The 20,855-nt window shown below is 44.7% G+C and overlaps 1 protein-coding gene across 1 annotated transcript in view; it reads left to right on the top strand.

Moving 5' to 3' along the window:
- Positions 1-20,855, top strand: part of HSDL2 (hydroxysteroid dehydrogenase like 2) — an 89,292-nt gene that overhangs the window by 46,099 nt on the left and 22,338 nt on the right. The window contains exons 7-9 of the mRNA XM_062207744.1: positions 10,370-10,564; positions 13,574-13,645; positions 16,957-17,109. Of these exons, the coding sequence (XP_062063728.1) occupies positions 10,370-10,564; positions 13,574-13,645; positions 16,957-17,109 (420 nt within the window). The remainder of the gene's footprint in view (positions 1-10,369; positions 10,565-13,573; positions 13,646-16,956; positions 17,110-20,855) is intronic.

Below are 20,855 nucleotides of genomic sequence, written 5' to 3'. Positions count from 1 at the left end.
GGACTTGGGCCATCCTCCACTGCACTCCCTGGCCACAGCAGAGATCTGGCCTGGAAGAGGGGCAACCGGGACAGGATCGGTGCCCTGACCGGGACTAGAACCCGGTGTGCCGGCGTCGCAAGGCAGAGGATTAGCCTAGTGAGCTGCGGCGCCGGCCAGCTTTTTTTTTTTTTTTTTAAGATTTATTTATTTGAAAGATGAAGTTACATAGAGAGAGGCAGAGAGAGAGAAAGAGAGAGGTCTTCCATCCACTGGTTCACTCCCCAAATGGCTGCAATGGCTGGAGCTGTGCCAATCCAAAGCCAGGAACCAGGAGCTTCTTCTAGGTCTCCCATGTGGGTGCAGGAACCCAAGGACTTGGGCCATTTTCTACTGCTGTCCCAGGCCATAGCAGAGAGCTGGATTCGTAGTGGAGTAGCCGGGATTCAAACCAGTGACCTTATGGGATGCTGGTACAGAAGGTAGTGGCTTTACCAGCTATGCCACAGCACAGACCCCAGGTATTAGCTTTTTTTCCCTTAAAAAAAGAAAGGTTGTTTTTGAGAGGCAGGGAGAGAGCACTCCTGTCTTCTCACTTACTACCCAAATGCCTGCAATAGCCAGAATTGGGCCAGGGACAGAGCCAGGAGCCGGGAACTCAATCCAGTCTCATGTGGGTACAGTCCAATTACTTGAGCCATCACTGCTGCCACTCAGGATCAGGATTAGTAGGGAGCCAGAATTGGGAGCCAAAGCCCAAAATTGAACCCTGGCACTCCACTGTGGGACGTGGGCGTTTTAATTCCTGGGCTAAGTGCCGATCCCAGATGTTAGCTTTATTTTTTTTTAAGCTTTATTTGTTTATTTGAGAGGCAGAATTACAAACAGAGAGAGGGAGGGACAGAGAGAAGTCTTTTTATCTGCTGGTTTACTCCCCAAATGGCTGCAATAGCCAGAGCTGGGCTGTTCCAAAGACAAGAGCCAGGAGCTTCTTTTGGGTCCCATGTGGGTGCATGAGCCCAAACACTTGGGCCATCCTCCGCTTCTTTCCCAGGCCATTAGCAGAGAGTTGGATTGGAAGAGGAATAAATGGGACAGGAACCAGAGCCCATATAGGATGCCGGTGCTGCAGGTGGAGGCTTAACCTACTATGCCATAGCACCAGACCCCAGATATTAGCTTTTAAAAACACATTTAGGAGGCCAGCACTGTGCTGTAGCAGGTAAAGCCGCTACCTGCAATGTCAGCATCCCATATAGGAGCTGGTTCGAGTCCTGGCTGCTCCACTTCTGACCCAGCTCTTTGCTGTGGCCTGGGAAAACAGTAGAAGATGGCTCAAGTTCTTGGGCCCCTGCATCTGTGTGGGAGACTGGGGAAGAAGTCCCTGGCTCTTGGCTTTGGATTAGCCCAGCTTTGGGCTGTTGTGGCCATTTGGAGAGTGAACTAGTTTTTGAAAGACTCTCTTTTTCTCTTTGCTCCTGCCTCTCTGTAGCTCTCTTTCATATGAATATTTCTTTCTTTTTTTCTTTTTAAATTTATTTGACAGGTAGAGTTATAGGCAGTGAGAGAGAGAGACAGAGAGAAAGATCGTCCTTCCGTTGGTTCACTCACCAAATGGCCGCCATGGCCAGTGCTGCGCCAATCCCAAGCCAGGAGCCAGGTGCTTCCTCCTGGTCTCCCATGTGGGTGCAGAGGCCCAAGCACTTGGGCCATCCTCCACTGGCCTCCCAGGCCACAACAGAGAACTGGACTGGAAGAGGAGCAACTGGAACCAGAACCCAGTGCCCACATGGGATGCCGGCACCTCAGGTGGAGGACCAACCAAATGAGCCACAGTGCCAGCCCCTCAAATATTTCTTAAAAAACACATTTAGGAGTGGGTGTTGGGCCTAGTGGTTGGGTTGCTGGTTGGGATACCTGCATCCCACACTGGAGTACCCTGGCATCTGATTCTAGCTTACTGCAGGTGCAGGCCCTGGGAGACAGCAGGTGATGACTCAGGTGACTGGGCCTTTGCCACCATGTGGGAAACCTGGATTGTGTTCCCAGCTCCAGCCCTAGCTGGCCATTGTGGGCATTTGGGGACTGAGCCAGTGGATGGGAGCTCTTTTTCTCTCAAATACATAAAAAAAATAAAGCAGACTTAATCTAGCACTTACACAAAGTATTATCAGACCCTTACAGTTACTCATGAGCTGAACTGCCACGTTATAGCCATGTGAAGCACATGGAGAATTCTAGTTTAGGAACAAATAATTCTTTTCATTTTTGCCTTCTAACTGCTGTGTACTGGGTAAAAGAATTTCCTTCAGCTTCAAACAGTATTGGGAGGTCCCATGGCCTATGGTGTAGAAGCTGGGGAAACCAAGAGCTGTGGAGCTCTCAGGGCTCTGGGGCACGTGGCTAATACAGTTTAAAGAATATTTGGTGTTAGAACCAGTTATCCAGTCACCATCTTTCTTCTAAGCACTCCAGGAATCAATTTGTTTAAATTCCTTTTTTCTGCAGTTTGACCAAGTTTCTTTTTCCTTGGCCTTCTGTGGGGTGAGAACCATGTCTTATTGCTACTCTGTTTCCCTTGTGTTTCTGTAGCAGACAAGATTGTTTTGAAAGATTTACTTATGGGACTGGGGCTGTGGAGTGGAAGGTTAAGCCTCCACCTGTGGTGCCAGCATCCCATATGGGCACTGGTTCAAGTCCTGGCTACTCTACTTCTGATCAAGATCCCTGCTAATGGCCTGGGAAAACAGTGGAAGTTGGCCCAAGTACTTGGGTCCCTGCACCCACATGAGAGACCCAGAAAACGCTCCTGGCTTCAGATTGGCCCAGCTCCAGTTGTTGATGCCATTTAGGGAGTGAACCGACAGATGACAGACCTCTCTCTCTCTCTCTCTATCTCAAGATTTTTTATTTATTTATTTCAGAGGTAAAGTTACAGTGAGAGGGAGAGAGAGAGAGAGAGAGAAAAAGAGAGAGAAAGGTCTTTTGTTGGTTTACTCCCCAAATGGCTGCAACAGCTGGAACTGCGCCAACCCAAAGCCAGGAGCCAGGTGCTTCTTCCCAGTTTCCCATGCAGGTACAGGGGCTCAAGGATTTGGGCTATCTTCTACTGCTTTCCAAAGCCATAGCAGAGAGCTAGATTGGAAGAGGAGCAGCTGAGACTAGAGCCAGCACCCATATGGGATGCCAGCGCCGCAGGCAGAGAATTAACCTAGTGCACCAACCTAGTGGCCCTGGCTGCTCCACGTCTGATCTAGCTCCCTGCTAATGGCCTGGGAAAAGCAACAGAAGATGGCCCAAGTGCTTGGGCTCCTGCTACCCACGTGAGAGACCTGGAAGAAACTCCCGGCGCACGGTTCTGGCTCCTGGCTGCATCCTGGCCCAGCCTCGGACATTGTGGCCATATGGGGAGTGAACCAGTGGATGGAAGATCGATCTCTCTCTCTCTCTCTCTCTCTCTCTCTCTGACTTTCCTTCTCTTTCTATAACTCTGACTTTCAAAAAAATAAGTACATCTTGGAAAAAAAAAAAAGAGAGAAACAGCTGTGCCACAATACCTGTCTAGACACAATTCTTTTAAGATTTTCTGAAGACTAATATTCTTTGTAATGGGGGAAAAAATGAGAGTAAATGCTGCCTGTGTTGTGGTGTAATGGGTTGTCACTGCCTGCAATGCTGACATCCCACGTGGGCACCAATTCAAATCCTGGCTGCTTCATGGCCAATCCAGCTCCTTGCTAATGTGCAGAGAAAGCAGCCGAAGGTGGCCCAACTCCTTGGGCCTTTGCACCCATGTGGGAGACCTGGCTGAATCTCTGACTTCTGACTTCAGCCTGGCCCAGCCCTGGCCATTGCAGCCATTTGCAAAATGAAACAGCAGATGGAATATTTTCTCTCCCCACCCCGCCTCTCCCTCTCCCTCTTTCTCACCCCCCCCCCATAACTCTGCCTTTATAAATCTTAAAAAAAAAATGAGAGCAAAAAAGATGCTTTCCCATTGTTTTTCAGACTACATGTCAAGACTCCTTGATGAGTCATGGAATCAGTTTAGGGAGGCATGAAATCAATTTAGTGGATTGTGAAATTGATTTAGTAGGTAGCAGCCAGAGTTATGTTGTTTTATGTCTAATGGGATAGAATAGAAAACATTAGAGTGCATTGCACATTGTAAGGGTTAGTAGTATTTTATGAACTTCTATTTCAAGTATAAATATCATAGGTGAGATATACATGAATGGAATATGTGTGTTTGAATGTATATTTGTGTCATGTAGTAAAAAGCTTTACTTCTTGTGGGTCAGAAACATAGAAGTTCATATTTTCCTGTGCCTTTCTCATTCAACTTCTCTTTCTCATCCTTTCCTGGTCTCCTTCCCCAACCCCAATCTTTGTTCTTACTAAAGTTGATTGATAGAGTTAGCTGGTGAGATACATAGGGAAAATTGTGCTAACAACTTTTAAAATTTATTTATTTATTTATTTTATTTTTAAAAATATTTATTTATTTATTTGAAAGAGTTACACAGAGAGAGAAGGAGAGGCAGAGAGAGAGAGGTCTTCCATCCACTGGTTCACTCCCCAGTTGGCTGCAGTGGCTGGAACTGCGCCGATCCAAAGCTAGGAGCCAGGAGCTTCCTCTGGTCTCCCACACGGGTGCAGGGGCCCAAGGACTTGGGACATCTTTTACTGCTTTCCCAGGCCAACGCAGAGAGCTGGATGGGAAGTGGAGCAGCCAGTTCCCATGTGGGATGCCAGCACTGCAGGTGACGGCTTTACCCGCTATGCCACAGTGCCAGCCCCTGTGGTGGCAAATTAACAACGCTGTACTTTCCCTTTTTGTACCTCCTGTAAGTTACTTGTCACTTTCTGTCCTCCATTTTCCACACATTCATTGAAACTCATATGCCAGGCACAGTTTTCTGCAATATTGCTTTATTGTGCATTCAGCAGGTGATTTGCTGAATTACCAGGTGCAAAGGCATTGGCTATATATATATATATTTTTAGAGATTTATTGATTTGAAAGTCAGAGTTACACAGAGAGGCAGAGGCAGAGAGAGAGGTCTTCCATTTGCTGGTTCATTCCCAAAATGACCGCAATGGCCAGAGCTGAGCTAATCAGAAGCCAGGAGCCAGGAGTTTATTTTGGGTCTCCCATGTAGGTGCAGGGGCCCAAGAACTTGGGCCATCTTCTACTGCTTTCCCAGGCAATAGCAGAGAGCTGGCTTGGAAGTGGAGCAGCCGGGACTCGAACTGGCGCCCATTTGGGATGTTGGCACTGCAGGCAGCAGCTTTACCCGCTATGCCACAGCGCTGGCCCCAGCATTGGGTATTAGGATGAATACAATGCAGTTCTTACCTTCCAAGAGTTTACCAGTTACTGTGGGAAATACAAGAGTTTGCTACCATCATTTACACTTTGTCCTTCCCCTCATCTTTCTTTCTTTCTTTCTTTCTTTTTCTTTCTTTCTTTCTTTTTTTTTTTAAGATTTTATTTATTGTATTTGAGAGTTAGAATTACAGACAGTGAGAGGGAGAGACAGAGAGAGGTCTTCCTTAAGTTGGATCACCCCTCAGTTGGCCGCAATGGCCGGAGTTGCGCCGATCTGAAGCCAGGAGCCAGGAGCCAGGAGCCTGGAGCCTCTTCCTGGTCTCTCATGTGGGTACAGGAGCCCAAGGACTTGGGCCATCTTCTACTGCTTCCCAGACCATAGCAGAGAGCTGGACTGGAAGTGGAGCGGCCGGGACTAGAACTAGCGCCCATATGGGATGCCAGCACCACAGGCAGAGGATTAACCTACTGCGCCTCGGCGCTGGCCCCCCCCATCTAACCTTGGTCTTGGGATACTGAGCCTAGTTTGAGTCTCGGAATTTTATATCTTACTCCTGCAACAAACATTTATTTGGCACCCCTTATGTTTTTCTGTTCGCTTAAGATGTATCAGAGAACAAAACAGGTAAGAGTCTCTGCTCTTAGAGAACTTAAGGTCTAATTGAGAAAGACACAATAGACAGTTAATAATGAACAGTAAAATGTATAGTGTGCCAGCAGGTGATAATGGTATGAAAAAAATAGAACAAAGGTGGGGGAATTGGAAGTTTTAGGTATTGGGAAGGGAAGATTTCAACTTTAAATATGGTAGAAAGTTTGGGCCTTTTTGAGAAGGTGACTTTGGATCATAGATTTGAAGGAAATGACGGAGGTAGCCTTGGGGATGTGTTCACTGTTGTTTATCTGAGGGAGCAGCATTCAATGCAGAGGGAGTAGGCAATGCAAAGGCCCTGTGGACCTGCATATCTGGCACGATCAAAGATCCGGTGTTGCTGGATGAGGAGAGAGTAGTAGGAAATGATGAGACGATGTCCATGAGACAATAGTAATCAGGTGTCAAGGGTACTTGACAAGACTCGGACTTTTGCCCTGAGTGAAGTGAGGCGCTATTGCAGCATTTTGAACAGAGGAGGAACCTGATCAAAATTAACTATTCAAAAGGAGTTCTCTGGAGCTTCTGTCCTCAGGGGTAAAGAGAAATACAGCATGGAACTATGCAATAACCTAGCCTCAATTATTTGAAAATAATTACAATAATTTTAAATAATATTTTGAAATAAATACTTTGTTTGAAAGGCAGAAATACAGAAAGAGATAGAGAGAGACAGAGATGCCATCCATCCACTGGTTCATTCCCCAAATGGCTGCAATATCCAGGTTTGGCCCAGGCCAAAGCCAGAAGCCAGGAGCTTCTTCTAGGTCTCCCACACGGGTGCATGAGCCCAAGAACTTGGGCCATCTTCCACTACCTTCCTAGGCCATTAGCAGGAAGTTGGATGGGAAGTGGAGCAGTGGGGACACAAACTGGTGCCTGTATGAGATGCCAGTGTCACAAGTGGCAGCTTAACTCACTGCACCAGCCCCTAAAATAAATAAATCTTAAAAAAACACACGGCCGGCGCCGCGGCTAACTTGGCTAATCCTCTGCCTGCGGTGCTGGCACCCTGGGTTCTAGTCACAGTTGGGGCGCTGGATTCTGTCCCAGTTGCTCCTCTTCCAGTCCAGCTCTCTGTTGTGGCCCGGGAAGGCAGTGGAGGATGGCTCAAGTGCTTGGGCCCTGCACCTGCATGGGAGACCAGGAGGAGGCACCTGGCTCCTGGCTTTAGATCGGTGCAGTGCGCCAGCTGCAGCGCGCTGGTCGTGGTGGCCATTTTGGGGGTGAACCAACATAAAAGGAAGACCTTTGTCTCTCTCTCTCTCTCACTGTCTAACTGCCTGTCAAACACACACACACACACACACAGAATGTAAAGAGGAGGCAGCAAGCTCCAACTGTGCATTATTCATGAGTGAAGCAGTGAAAATGGATTTGAGAGGGTATCCAGGCTCTTGTTTTTTGAGAGGGTCTTATTTACAAAACACACACACACAACTTCCCTCTCTGGATTGTATAGTGTGATACTCTTTATATCAGCTGGAAGCAGAACTAATCTCCCAACATGATTGCCTTTCAAGGAACAGGAGATTTATCGCCCTTGGTGGAAAGACTGCCGTGTGACATATATTGTTCACAGTCAATGCAGGGTCCTGGCCCACTGCTTGTCCTCTCAGCGTGGTGCTGCTTGACACTGGTGACAGTGCCCCTCCTGGATTTAGCACTTTATGCTGCATGCGTCCTCCCCAGGAAAGGGTTCAGAGGGGACGGCTCTGATAGTTTCACAGCATGAGGATCTCAGGCTCCCAACCAGGTTGTCTCCAGCATTGTAATTTTATCTTTTTAAAGACTCACTTCATAGTTCCTGCCGGAATGGAAGGCAGAGAGGGAAAGGGGGCGTGGCAGCTGCTCTTCAAAATGCCTGCTGTGTCTTGCTTCTTGGCTGGTCAGGACAAATGTGGTGTAAGCAGGAAAGTGCACTTTCGGGTGGATTTTATGTGGCCTGGGTGGGGAGTCTGGGAGGAGCTACTGATTCATTGATAGCAGAGAGGGAGGACTGTGAGGTGCAGTCCTCTGTCACCACATTAGAAACAGAGGCGAAAATGCAAGGTTTTTTTTTTTTTTTTTTTTTTTTTAAGATTTTATTTATTTATTTGAGAAGTAGAGTTACAGAGAGGCAGAGGCAGAGAGAGAAGTCTTCCATCTGCTGGTTCACTCTTCAGAGGGACTCAACGATCTGAAGCCAGGAGCCTCTTCAGGGTCTCTCCCAAGGGTGCAGGGGCCCAAACATTTGGGCCTTCCTCCACTGCCCTCCCAGGCCACCACAGAGAGCTGGATCAGAAGAGGAGCAGCTGGGACACAAACCAGTGCCCATGTGGGATTCTGGCATCACAGGCGAAGGCTTAGCCCACTACACCACAGCACTGGCTCTGAAAACTCAGTTAACGAGCAAGGGCAGTGAGGCAAGGTGGCAGCTGGCCTCCTGCCTTTCTCTAGGGCTAGAAATCAAGTTTCCCTGTGTTTCAAGAAGCCTGTTCACCGACTAGGTAAACATCAGTTAGTACCCTGTTTCATTGATCCTGAGATGCCCATGTTTTACATTGTACTCTGATGTCAATATGCACCTTACAGTTGATGATACAGCATAGTTTAACTCACAGCTTTTTTGATTCCTTAGTGGTTAATAAACTTTATAACCTGGTATTATTGGCTTAATAAGTGCACACAGTGTATGTGTGTGTTTGGTTGGGGCTGACAGATGCTAAACAGATGAGACAAACTCTCCCTGGAAGGCAAAATCAAAGGCAGTGATTCCGTGTGTTAATATAAAAGGAAGTCTTTAGTTTTTTTTTTTTTTTTGGTAAGGATTTATTTATTTATTTGAAAGGCAGAGTTACAGAAAGACAGAGGCAGAGAGTGAGGTCTTCTATCTGCTGGTTCACTCCCCAGATGGCCGCAGTGGTTAGAGCTGTGCCATTCTGAAGCCAGGAGTTTCTTCCAGGTTTCCCATGTGGGTGCAGGGGCCCAAGGATTTGGGCCGTCTTCCACTGCCTTCCCAGGCCATAGCAGACCACTGGATCGGAAGTGGAGCAGCTGGGACTTGAACTGGTGCCCATATGGAATACCAGCACTGCAGGTGGATGCTTAACCTGCTACACCACAGTGCTGGCCCCAGTATTTTTAAGATTTATTTATTTACTTGAGAGGCAGAGTTACAGAGAGAGGGAGAGACAGAGAGAGAGAGGTCTTCCATCTGCTGGTTCACTCTCCAAATGGCCACAATGGCTGGAGATGGGCCAATCTGAAGCCAGGAGCCAGGAGCTTCTTCCAGGTCTCCCACGTGAGTGCAAGGGCTTGGGCCATCTTCCACTGCTTTCCCAGGCCATACCAAAGAGCAAAGACAAAAAGCAAAGAGTAGCTGGGACTCAAACCAGTGCCCATATGGGATGCTGCACTGCAGGTTGGAGCTTTAACCCACTGTGCCGCAGCACAGGCCCCTACTCTGCTTCTGATCCAGCTCCCTGCTAATATATATTGAGAGGCAGCAGATGATGTCTCAAGTGCTTTAGCCCCTGCCCCTGACATGGAGACCTAAATGGAGTTCAGACTCCTGGCTTCCTTCTGGCTCAGCCAGTTCTGGCTGTTGTGAGCATATGGGGAGAGAACTTGTGGATGATAGATCAATCTCTCTCTCTGTCTCACTTGTCCTTTCAAATAAATAAAAATAGATATATTTTTTAAAAAGTATATATACCTAAAATAGTGAAAATTATATGTAAATATTAACAGTAATCATCCCTAGAGATTGTAATTTTAAAATTCTTTCCTTACCTCTCTTTATTTTCTAAAATTTTTTATAAAATGTTATTATATGAATTTAAAAAGGACCCCTCAAAAATACAATCAGTATTTATTACCTGCTTATCATTTGTCATTGTTCTAGACACTGGGGATCCAGTGATGAACAAGAAGAACAAAGTATCTTCTAGGACAAGAGGAAGAGAGACAATAAACTCAGGAAAGGGCACATGATATTATACAGACAAGAAACTGAGGCCCAAAGATGTTGAAGCGGCTTACCAAGGTCATAGTGTAGTTGGTATAAAATCCCACTCACCAGTGAGTTTCAGCTCATTGCTCTTTGTGTTGTATTTTTACTGATTTTCTTGATTCTCAAGAACAGCAGGCAAGCTCTTGAGTGTTCTAAATCGGAAGTCTCGTTAGCTTTGCCGTGAGTCTCAGGAAGGAGTTCTGTATGAGGTGGAAGCATTGTGCAGAGTAAGGAACATGTGCTTTGTACCCAGTTCTGCCTGTAGAACATTTGGCAAATCCTTGAACTCTCTGGACCTTTTTTTCATCGTCTGAGAAATACATTGTGAAGGTCCTGGTTGCTTGTTACTTCCGTAGTCTTGTTTGATTTGGAGTTAGGTGTATGTTATTATGTGTGTGTGTTTTCTCCACAGCCATACACACCGCTGCCATGGATATGCTAGGAGGATCTGGGATTGAAAGTCAGTGTAGAAAAGTGGAAATCATTGCGGATGCTGCGTATTCCATTTTCAGAAAGCCAAAAAGTTTTACTGGCAACTTTATCATTGATGAAAATATCTTGAAAGAAGAAGGAATAAAAAATTTCGACATCTATGCAGTTAAACCAGGTAATGCTTATAGGTTTTTTTTTTTTAAATAGTAATGTGTTTTCCCACATTTTCTACAGTGAACATCTGTTTTTCATGTATGTGTGATTATAAAATAAATATGTTATTTTAATAGCTGTTGCCCCCTATGAAGGTAAAAACCCAAACAATTTAAACAAGAAACAAAGGGAAAAATAGATGTGAGTTGCAGGGTTTTGAAGTGATTTATCGATTAGAAGGCTTTTTCAGCTCCGGCCTTTTCCGAGTCTTGAAAAAATGAAAATTGGTTTCCAAGGTTGGTCTTTAAATCACTGAGTAAAATTTCATTTGAGAATATGGTACAAATGATACATTAATTTTTTTTATAAAAAACTTTTAAGATAGTGATTTGTTTCAAGTGCAGCATCTTAGAGCAGCTTAATGAGAAATGGTAAAAGTGTGTGAACAGGATCTGTCTCATGAACAGAGGAGTGATTTGAGAAGTTTCCAGAAGGCCTGTCAAAAATAACTGTTCTTCTCTGAAATTGCGCATGATACTGCTGCTGCCAATTGTGAATTTTTCATTTATATATGAAACATATTCTAAATAATAGATAATATAGCCATAAATGGGATTATTGTGGCCGGTGCCGTGGCTTAACAGGCTAATCCTCCGCCTTGCGGTGCTGGCACACCGGGTTCTAGTCCTGGTTGCCCCTCTTCCAGGTCAGCTCTCTTCTATGGCCCGGGAAGGCAGTGGAGGACGGCCCAAGTCCTTGGGCCCTGCACCCGCATGGGAGACCGGGAGAAGCACCTGGCTCCTGGCTTCGGATCAGCACGATGCACTGGCCGCAGCGGCCATTGGAGGGTGAACCAACGGCGAAAAGCAAGACCTTTCTCTCTCTCTCTCTCGCTATCCACTCTGCCTGTCAAAAAATAAATAAATAAATGGGAATATTGTTTTATATCTGTTGGTTGTGCTACATTATATGTTAAATATTATGCTTTAAACTGAGAGTCTAGGTGACAGAAACTATGTTTTTTTATTTTTTATAATTGTATTATCCTCACCTATCTCTTCAGTTTTAATGGAATTAAACACCAGATTGCAGTTTTGTTTTCTAATAAATTTCCTTTTTTTAAAAGATTTATTTTATTTATTTGAAAGGCAGAGTTAGAGAGAGAGCAGGAGAGACACAGAGAGAGAGTTCTTCCACCTACAGCTTCACTCCCCAAATGGCTGCAACTGCCCGGGCTGGGACAGACAGTAGCTAGGAGCCAGGAGCTTCCTCTGAGTCTCCCACGTGGGTGCAGGGGCCCAAGTACTTGGGCCATTCTCTGCTGCTTTCCCAGGCTCGTTAGGGGGGAGCTGGATTGGAAGCAGAGCAGCCAGGACTCAAACTGGCACCCATATAGGATGTCAGCGCTGCAGGCGCTTCACCCTCTATGCCACAGTGCTTGCCCCAGCAGATTGCAGTTTTCTTAAGTGCTGTTATAAATGTTAGCTATTTAACCTTCCCAGCTATCCTGTGAGGGAAGCGATACTGTTTAGTGATTGAGAACATGGGGTTGGGGGAAGACAACCCAGCTTCTGATTGGAGCCACTGCAATCCAGCTGTGTGGCTCTGATCATGTCACCTGCTGTCTCTGGGCTTGTTTCCTTATGGGTAAAATTAAGAGAATGATCTCTTCCATACAGGGTGTATGTGAGAACCAAATGCATTAATGTGTATGATGTGTTTGGCACAGTGCCTGGCATATAGTACACTCACATTATTTAGTAGTTAATGTTTACAAGTGGAAAAGAGATCCGGAAAGATTAAGCCTTTTTTTTTTTTTTTTTTTGGACAGGGAGAGTGGACAGTGAGAGAGAGAGAGACAGAGAGAAAGGTCTTCCTTTTTGCCGTTGGTTCACCCTTCAATGGCCGCCACAGCCGGCGCGCTGCGGCCGGCGCACTGCGCTGATCCGAAGGCAGGAGCCAGGTGCTTCTCCTGGTCTCCCATGGGGTGCAGGACCCAAGCACTTGGGCCATCCTCCACTGCACTCCCGGGCCATAGCAGAGAGCTGGCCTGTAAGAGGGGCAACCGGGATAGAATCCGGCGCCCCGACCGGGACTAGAACCTGGTGTGCCGGCGTCGCAAGGCGGAGGATTAGCCTATTGAGCTGCGGCGCCGGCCCAAGATTAAGCCTTTGCTTAAGAGCAAATGGCTAAGAAGTGACAGAGCCTGAACAAGACTTGGGTCTTCTGGGTCCTGGCACAGTGTAATTATGTCTTAGGTTCTGAAGACCTAGAGTCATTGTGTACAGTTTTAAATCTGATTTCAACTAAAAATCCTACCAAGTATTGAAAACTTAGTATGACCAGGTACTGTGATATTAGATTATAACAAAGATCAGTTCATTCCTGCTCTCCTGATGTTTGTTTCATGTTGTGAAAGAGAGGGAAGACTGTTACCATCTGTGTTTACTCAGTTTCTGAGGCTTGAGGGCCCTTACATCTTGCATGCACAAGCCTTGGAGGTGTCAGTGTGGTGTTAGAACCCTAACCTCGACAGCTAGCTGACAGTAAGACCTAGTAGAATAGGACGGGTTAGTTCTCATGATGATGGAGTGAGTTGGAAGAGGAAGGGAGAAAAAGCCCAAATTGTTGATGCTGGGAAGCAAGTCCTTCTTAATGAGGGGCCTCCTGCTCTCAGCGGGGCAGGTAAGACATGATTCCTCCTGAGCACTTCAGAGGGATGTAGGCAGAATGGTTGTAAGGATGAAGACGAGCCTGAATGCTCCTGGGAGAACAGGTAAAGGCTCTATGTAACAGGTGATTCTTGATTAGATCTTGAAGATGGCATTTGAAATAGGAGAGGAGGCTAACTCAGTTATAGGGACACTAATTTAATGACAATTAGGTAGTTTGACAGTTCTCATGAGGGCCTTTCCATTGCTCCAGAATGATCTCAAAATAAAAACAGATATTATACCCATTGAACAGGTATTAAAATCTTAATGTATTATCGCTGTTAAATTAAACTGATTCTTTTGGGTCAATTTTTCAGGACAGCCTTTGTTACCAGATTTCTTCTTAGATGAACACCCAGATGTGGGCATCAAGAAAATAGAATCACATGGTAAGACTTCAGACCATATTTTATGTCAAAAATTGAAAATTTTAGCTTATAAATTTATCCAAAATATAGAATTTTATCCTGTGACAATGACTTTTGTTTAAAGGATAATCTTATTTTGTTTTTTAATTATTAATTTTTTTTAAGATTGATTTGAAAGAGTTACAGAAAGAGGTAGAGACAGAGAGAGAGGTCTTTCATCCGCTGGTTCACTCCCCAGATGGCTGCAACAGCCAGAATTGTGCCGATCCAAAGCCTGGAGCCAGGAGCTTCTTCTGGGTCTCCCACACAGGTGCAGGAGCCCAAGGGCCATCTTCTGCTGTCCCAGGCCACAGCAGAGAGCTGGATCGGAAGAGGAGCAGCTGGGACTAGAACTGGCGTCTATATAGGGTGCCAGCATTTCAGGCCAGGGCTTTAACCCACTGTGCCACAGCGCTGGCTCCTAATTAATTATTTTTATTTAAAAAGTGGAATGACAGAGAGAGAGATTGAGATCTGTTGATCTTCCATCCCTTTTTACTCCCCAATTGCCCGCAGCAGCCCGGGCTGGACCAGGCCAAAGCCAAGAGCCCATTTGGGTTTCCCGCATGGGTGGCAGTGGCCTAATCACTTGAGCCATCACATGCTGCCTCTCAGGGTACATATTAGTGGAAAGCAGGAGTCAGGACTGAAGCTTGGACTCAAATCTAGGCAATCTAATATGGGATGAGAGTATTCTGACTAGTGTCTTAACCATTAGGCCAAACTCCAGTGCCTGGGTTTTGTTTTTGTTTTTTTGTTTTTCCTTTATTCAGATAATTTTGGAGTCTGCATTTTTTTTAGTGTAATAAATTTGTTATATTTTAACTATGGTAAATGAATAGTGGAGTTTTCTTTTCCTATGCTCTTTTCTTTGAATGTTTGAAATATTTTGCCTGCTAAATTTTGAGGCCTTTCTGGAAGTTATTTCTTTGAAAACTTTTATCATTAAATTACAGGCTTTTAAAAATATATACATTTATTTATTTACTTGAAAGGCAGAGTGACAGTGAGAGGGAGAGACAAAAATGTAGATCTTCCATCTGCTGGTTTACTCCCCAAATGGCTGCAACAGCCAGGACTGGGCCAGGCCAAAGCCAGTAACTAGGAACTTCTTCCAGCTCTTCCACGTGGGTGACAGGGACTCAAGTACTTGAGCTGTCGTCCGCTGCTTCCCAGGCACATTAACAGGGAGCTGAATTAGAAGCAGAGTAGCAGTACTCAAGCTGGCCCTCTGAAATGGGATGTTAGTGTCCCAAGCAGTGGTTTAACCTGCTGTACCACAATGCTAACCCCAATTCATTACTTTTTTTTTTTTTTTTTTTTGACAGGCAGAGTGGACAGTGAGAGAGAGAGACAGAGAGAAAGGTCTTCCTTTGCCGTTGGTTCACCCTCCAAGGGCCGCCGCGGCCGGCGCACCACACTGATCCAAAGCCAGGAGCCAGGTGCTTCTCCTGGTCTCCCATGGGGTGCAGGACCCAAGCACTTGGGCCATCCTCCACTGCACTCCCGGGCCATAGCAGAGAGCTGGCCTGGAAGAGGGGCAACCGGGATAGAATCCGGCGCCCCGACCGGGACTAGAACCCGGTGTGCTGGCGCTGCAAGGCGGAGGATTAACCTGTTGAGCCACGGTGCCGGCCCCCCAATTCATTACTTTTTAAGTAACTTTATTGAGAAATGATTTATTTGGGTCCAGCTCTGTGGTATAGTGGCTAAAGCTGATGCCTGCAGCATTGGCATCCTGTATGGGCACCTGTGTGGGGCCAGGCTACTCTGTTTTGAATCCAGCTTCTTGCTAATGCACGTGGGAAGGCAGGGCAAGATGGCCCAAGTGCTTGGGCCCCTGCCCCTACATGGGAGTCCCGGAAGAAGCTCCTGGCTCCTGGCTCCAGATTGGCTCATCTCCTCATCTCTAGCCATCTGAGGAGTGAGCCAGCAGATGGAAGATCTCTCTCTCTCTCTCTACCTCTACCTCTACCTCTGCCGCCTCTCTTTAATTCTGCCTTTCAAAACAAAGACAAAAAACAAAAACAGTGGCTGGAGCTGTGCTGATCCGAAGCCAGGAGCCAGGAGCCAGGAGCCAGGAGCTTCCTCCAGGTCTCCCACATGGATGCAGGGGCCCAAGGACTTGAGGCGTCTTCTGCTTTTCAGCCATCTTCTGCTTTCCCAGGCCATAGCAGAGAGCTGGATTGGAAATGGAGCAGCCAGGACTCGAACTGGCACCCATATGGGATGCTGGCACTGCAGACAGCAGCTTCATCACTATGCCACAGCGCCGGCCCTGTCTAATAGGTTTTTTAAAAAGTGAATTTGAGGGTCAGTCTTTTCTTGGGAGTGTAAGCCAATTACATTTGTGGTCATTATTGTGGCTGTTATTCTATCAGTTTGATTTGTGCTCTTAGTTGCCACTGAATTCATTGAAAGTCAGTTTGCCTACAGGGAAGCTACTTTATTTTGTTGTCCAGCTATTATGCCCATTTTTCTATGATGTGCATTTCCTTCATGATCTTGCTTAGCGCAGTAGAATCTAGGAACAATCTTGACCATTTGTCTCACCCCTTCTTCCAAGCAATTTCCCTTGCAGATAAGATTCTAGAGACATCTACATATGGCCAAGACCAAAAAAAGAATGCATTGCCAATCCCTATGTAGACATTCGAATCCCCAAGTGACCATATTTGAAGATAAGAACTTCATATGGGTGGCAAGGACCCACCCTCTCATGCTGCCCCCAGTGTGCACATCACCAGGAATGTGGACTTTATGATGGAGCCTGGATTCAGGACTAGTCCAAGTGATAGAGGAGAAAGTTACTTACTTAAGAAGATGCCCAAGTACTGAAAGGACGTGTTAGATTTGGAGACTCCATCAGGGAGCCTACTGAAAGGAAATGGCAGAAAGGCAGACCTCACAGGCAGCCACCAACTGCAGACAGCTGAGCTCCATTACCAAGAAGCCTCCGCCCAGTCCTGCATCAGTAGGAAGCCTGAACATATGCTTAGTCATCAGTTGACTGGACTCACTGTTTTTTTTTTTAACTTCAACCTTTAGTTACTCCATTCCCTTTAGAAACCCCTTTTGCTGTCTTGTTGGAAGGAAAGAGCACAGTTTGGATCCACAGATCAGCCTTTCAGCCTTTTCCCAGGACTGCAGGCTTGTTGAAATAAACTGTTTTCTAAAAAAAAAGGTCAAATAGATGTAATCGGTAGCAGATCCATCCTGGTAGTTAATTAATTCTATGTGTGGCCTTACACTGCCAATGTTTTAATGACATTTACATGAATAATACTTTACAGGTCCTGTTCCAGAAATCAAAGAAGAGAAGTCGCGGCCACAACCCAAACCACAACGTTCTGGACCTGTGGAGGAGACGTTCAGAATCGTTAAGGACTCTCTCAGTGATGATGTTGTTAAAGCTACTCAAGCCATCTATCAATTTGAACTCTCTGGTAAGCACTGTGTGTTCTAATTCTGTGGATTTTAGGAGACACTCTCTTCATTTCATTAATTATTGCAAAGACATAATTTTAATCCACTGTATAATCACAGGCTGAATTCACCACTAACTATAATATTCAACAAGTAAAAAGTAGAAAGACTACAGTTCCTCAGGAGTATAAACAAAGGCTAAAACAACAATCATATCACAAGATATCCACTTCATTCCTATACATTTTTTTTTAATGTGGAAGGCACAGTTACAGAGAGGCAGAGGCAAAGAGAAAGGTCTTCCATTGCTGGTTCACTCCCAAGTGGCCGCAATGGCTGAAGCTGGGCCAGTCCAAAGTCAGGAGCCAGGAGCCTCTTCCATGTCTCCCACGTGGGTGCAGGGTCCCAAGGAGTTGGACCATCCTCCACTGCCTTACCCAGGCACATTAGCAGGGATCTGGATTGGAAGTGGAGCAGCCAGGACTTAAACTGGCACCCATATGGGATGCTGGCACTGCAAGTGGTGGCATTATCTGCTATGCCATGGTGCTGGCCCCTATATACATTTTTTATATTCTATATTACCTGCTGCAAATCAAGAAAACGTATTTTTTTTTTGAGACTGGCTTATTTCACTAAGAATAATAGCTTCCAGTTGAATCTATTTTGTTGCAAAAGACAGGATTTCATTCTTTGTTATGGCTGAGTAGTATTTCATACTGTATATATGTCACATTTTATCAGTCATCAATTAATGGACATCTGGGTTGATTCCATACCTTAGCTATTGTGAATTGAGCTGCAATAACCATGGAGGTACAGATAACCCTTCCATATGCTGATTTCATTTCATTTGGATAAATTCCTAGGAGTGGTATGACTGTGTCATAGGGTAAATCTAATTTCAGACATCTGAGGAATGTCCGTGCTGTTTTCCATAATGGTTGTACTAGTTTACATTCCCACCAACAGAGTATTATGGTACCGTTTCCCCATATCCTCACTATCATGTACTGGTTTTTCATTTTGAATGATAGCCATTCTAACGGGGGTGAAGTGAAGCCTCAATGTGGCTTTTATTTGCATTTCCCTGATGGCTAGTGATCACAAGCATTTTTTAATGTGTCTCTTGGCCAATGGAGTTTCATCATTTCAAAAATGTCTGTTCATGTCCTTTGCCGATTTCTTAACTGGATTGTTTGTTTTGTTGTTGAGTCTCTTGAGTTCTTTATAGGTCCTGGATATTAATCCTTTATCACTTACATAGTTTGCAAAGATTTTCTCCCATTCTGTCAGTTGCTCCTTCAGTTTGCTGAGTGTTTCTTTTGCGATGGAGAAGCTTCTGAGCTTGCTGTAATCCCATTTGAGTATTTTTGCTTCTTAAGCCTGGGCTTCTGGGGTCTTTTCCAAGAAGTCTTTGCCTATGCCAATGCCTTGCAGAGTTTTCCCAATATTTTCCTCTAGTAATGATATCAGGTTTTAGATTTAGATCATTGATCCATTTTGAGTTGCTTTTTAAAGGTTTATTTATTTATTTGAAAGTCAGAGTTACAGAGAGAGAAAGAGAGACAGAGAGAGAAATCTTCCATCGGTTGGTTCTCTTCCCAAATGGCCATAATGAGTGGTGCTGAACCAGGAGCTTCTTCCTGGACTCCCAAGAAGTCCAGGATGCAGGGGCCCAAGCACTTGAGCCGTCTTCTGCTGCTTTTGTAGGCACATTAGCAGGGAGGTGGATTGGAAGTGGAGCAGCTGGGACTCGATGCCAGTGCTGCAAGTGGCAGCTTAATCTGCTGTGCCACAGTGCTGGCCCTCATTGAGTTGATTATTATATAAGGTATAAGGCAGAGTGTCTTGTTTCATACTTCTGCACACCTAGATCCAATTTTCCTAGCACCATTTGTTGGAGACTGTCCTTTCTCCACAGATTGATTTTATCTCATTTGTCAAAGATTACAAGCATAGATTAATTTCTGGGGCTTCAATTCTGTTCCATTGGTCTACATGTCTATTTTTGTGCCAGTACTAGGCTATTTTGATTATAACTACCCTGTAGTATGTCTTGAAATCTGCTATTATGATACCTCTGGCTTTGTTTTTGTTGTTTAAGATTGCTTTAACTGTTTGGAGTCTCTGTGTTTCTATATGAATTTTAGTATTGTTTTTTCTAGACCTGAGAAGAATGTCCTTTGTATTTTGATTGAGATCACATTGAATTTGCAAATTGCTTTGGGAATTGTGGGCTTTTTTTAAAGATTGATTTATTTATTTTAAAGGCAGAGTTACAGAGAGGCAGAGGCAGAGAGAGAGGTCTTCCATCTGCTGGTTCCCCAGATGGCTGCAATGGCCAGAGCTGGGCCAGTCTGAAATCAGGAGCCAGGAGCTTCTTCCAGGTCTCCCACTTGGGTGCAGGGTCCCAAGCACTTGGGCCATCTTCTGTTGCTTTCCCAGGCCATAGCAGAGAGCTGGATCGGAAGTGGAGCAGCCAGGACTCAAACCAGCTCTCATATGGGATGCTGATACTACAGGCAGTGGTTTTATTCACTACGCCACAGGGCCGGCCCTGGGAATTATGGACATTTTGATCTTCCAATCCATGAACATGGAAGATTTTTCCATTTTTTGTATGTGTGTCTTCTTCTACTTCTTTCTTTAATGTTTTGTGATTTTCATTGTAGAGGTCTTTCATATCCTTGGTTAAATTTATTCCAAGGTATTTAAAAATTTTTGTAGTCATTGTGAATGGGATTGATCTTACAAATTCTTTCTTAACCATAGCATTGTCTGTGTATACAAAAGCTATTGATTTTTGTGTGTTGATTTAAATCCTGCAGCTTTACCAACCTTATATAAGAATTCCAATCATCCTTTAGTGGAATCTTTTGGTTCCCCTATATGTAGGATCATATCTTCTGCAAACAGGGATAATTTGTCTTCCTCCATTCCAATTTATATCCCTTTGATTTATTTTTCCTGCCTAATGGCTCTGGTTGAAACTTGCACAACTATATTAAATAGCAGTGGTGAAAGTGGGCATCCTTGTCTGGTTCTGGATCTTAGTGGGAATGCTTCCAACTTTTCCCATTCAATATTATGCTGATTGTGGGTTTCCATATGTTGCCTTGTTTGTATTGAGGAATATTTCTTCTATTCTCAGTTTGCTTTTTTTTTTAATCATGAAAAGATGTACTCATATGCTTTCTCTACATCTATTGAGATAATCATATGATTTTATTCTTCATTTTGTTAATGTAATGTATTATGTTTATTGGTTTGCATATGTTGAACCATCCCTGCATACCAGGGATAAATCCTCCTCGGTTCCGATGAATGATATTTCTGATGTGTTGTTGGATTCAATTAGCTAGTATTTCTTGAGGATTTTTGCATCTATGTTCATCAGGGATATTGGTCTACAATTCTTTCTTTGTTGTATCTTTTTCTGGTTTTGGAATTGTGGTGATGCTAGCCTCATAGAAGGAGTTTGGGAGGATTCCTTCCCTTTCAATTGTTTTGAATAGTTTGAGGAGAATTGGAATGAGTTATTCTTTAAAATTTGCTAGAATACAGCATGAAGCCATCTGGTCCTGGGCTTTTCTTTGTTGGGAGGATCTTTATTACTGATTAAATCTCTGTCTTGGTTATTAGACTTTTTAGTTTTTCTATGTTTTAATGACTTGATTTTGGTAGATTGTATGTGTCCAGAAATATATCCATTTTTTCAAGATTTTCCTATTTGTTGGCATATAGCAGGTTGTAGTAATTCTTG

The sequence above is a fragment of the Lepus europaeus genome, chromosome 12 (assembly GCF_033115175.1).
Source record: "Lepus europaeus isolate LE1 chromosome 12, mLepTim1.pri, whole genome shotgun sequence".
NCBI lineage: Eukaryota > Metazoa > Chordata > Mammalia > Lagomorpha > Leporidae > Lepus > Lepus europaeus.
The sequence above is the reverse complement of the archived record's forward strand: the minus strand, read 5'-3'. Positions and strand labels throughout refer to the sequence as shown.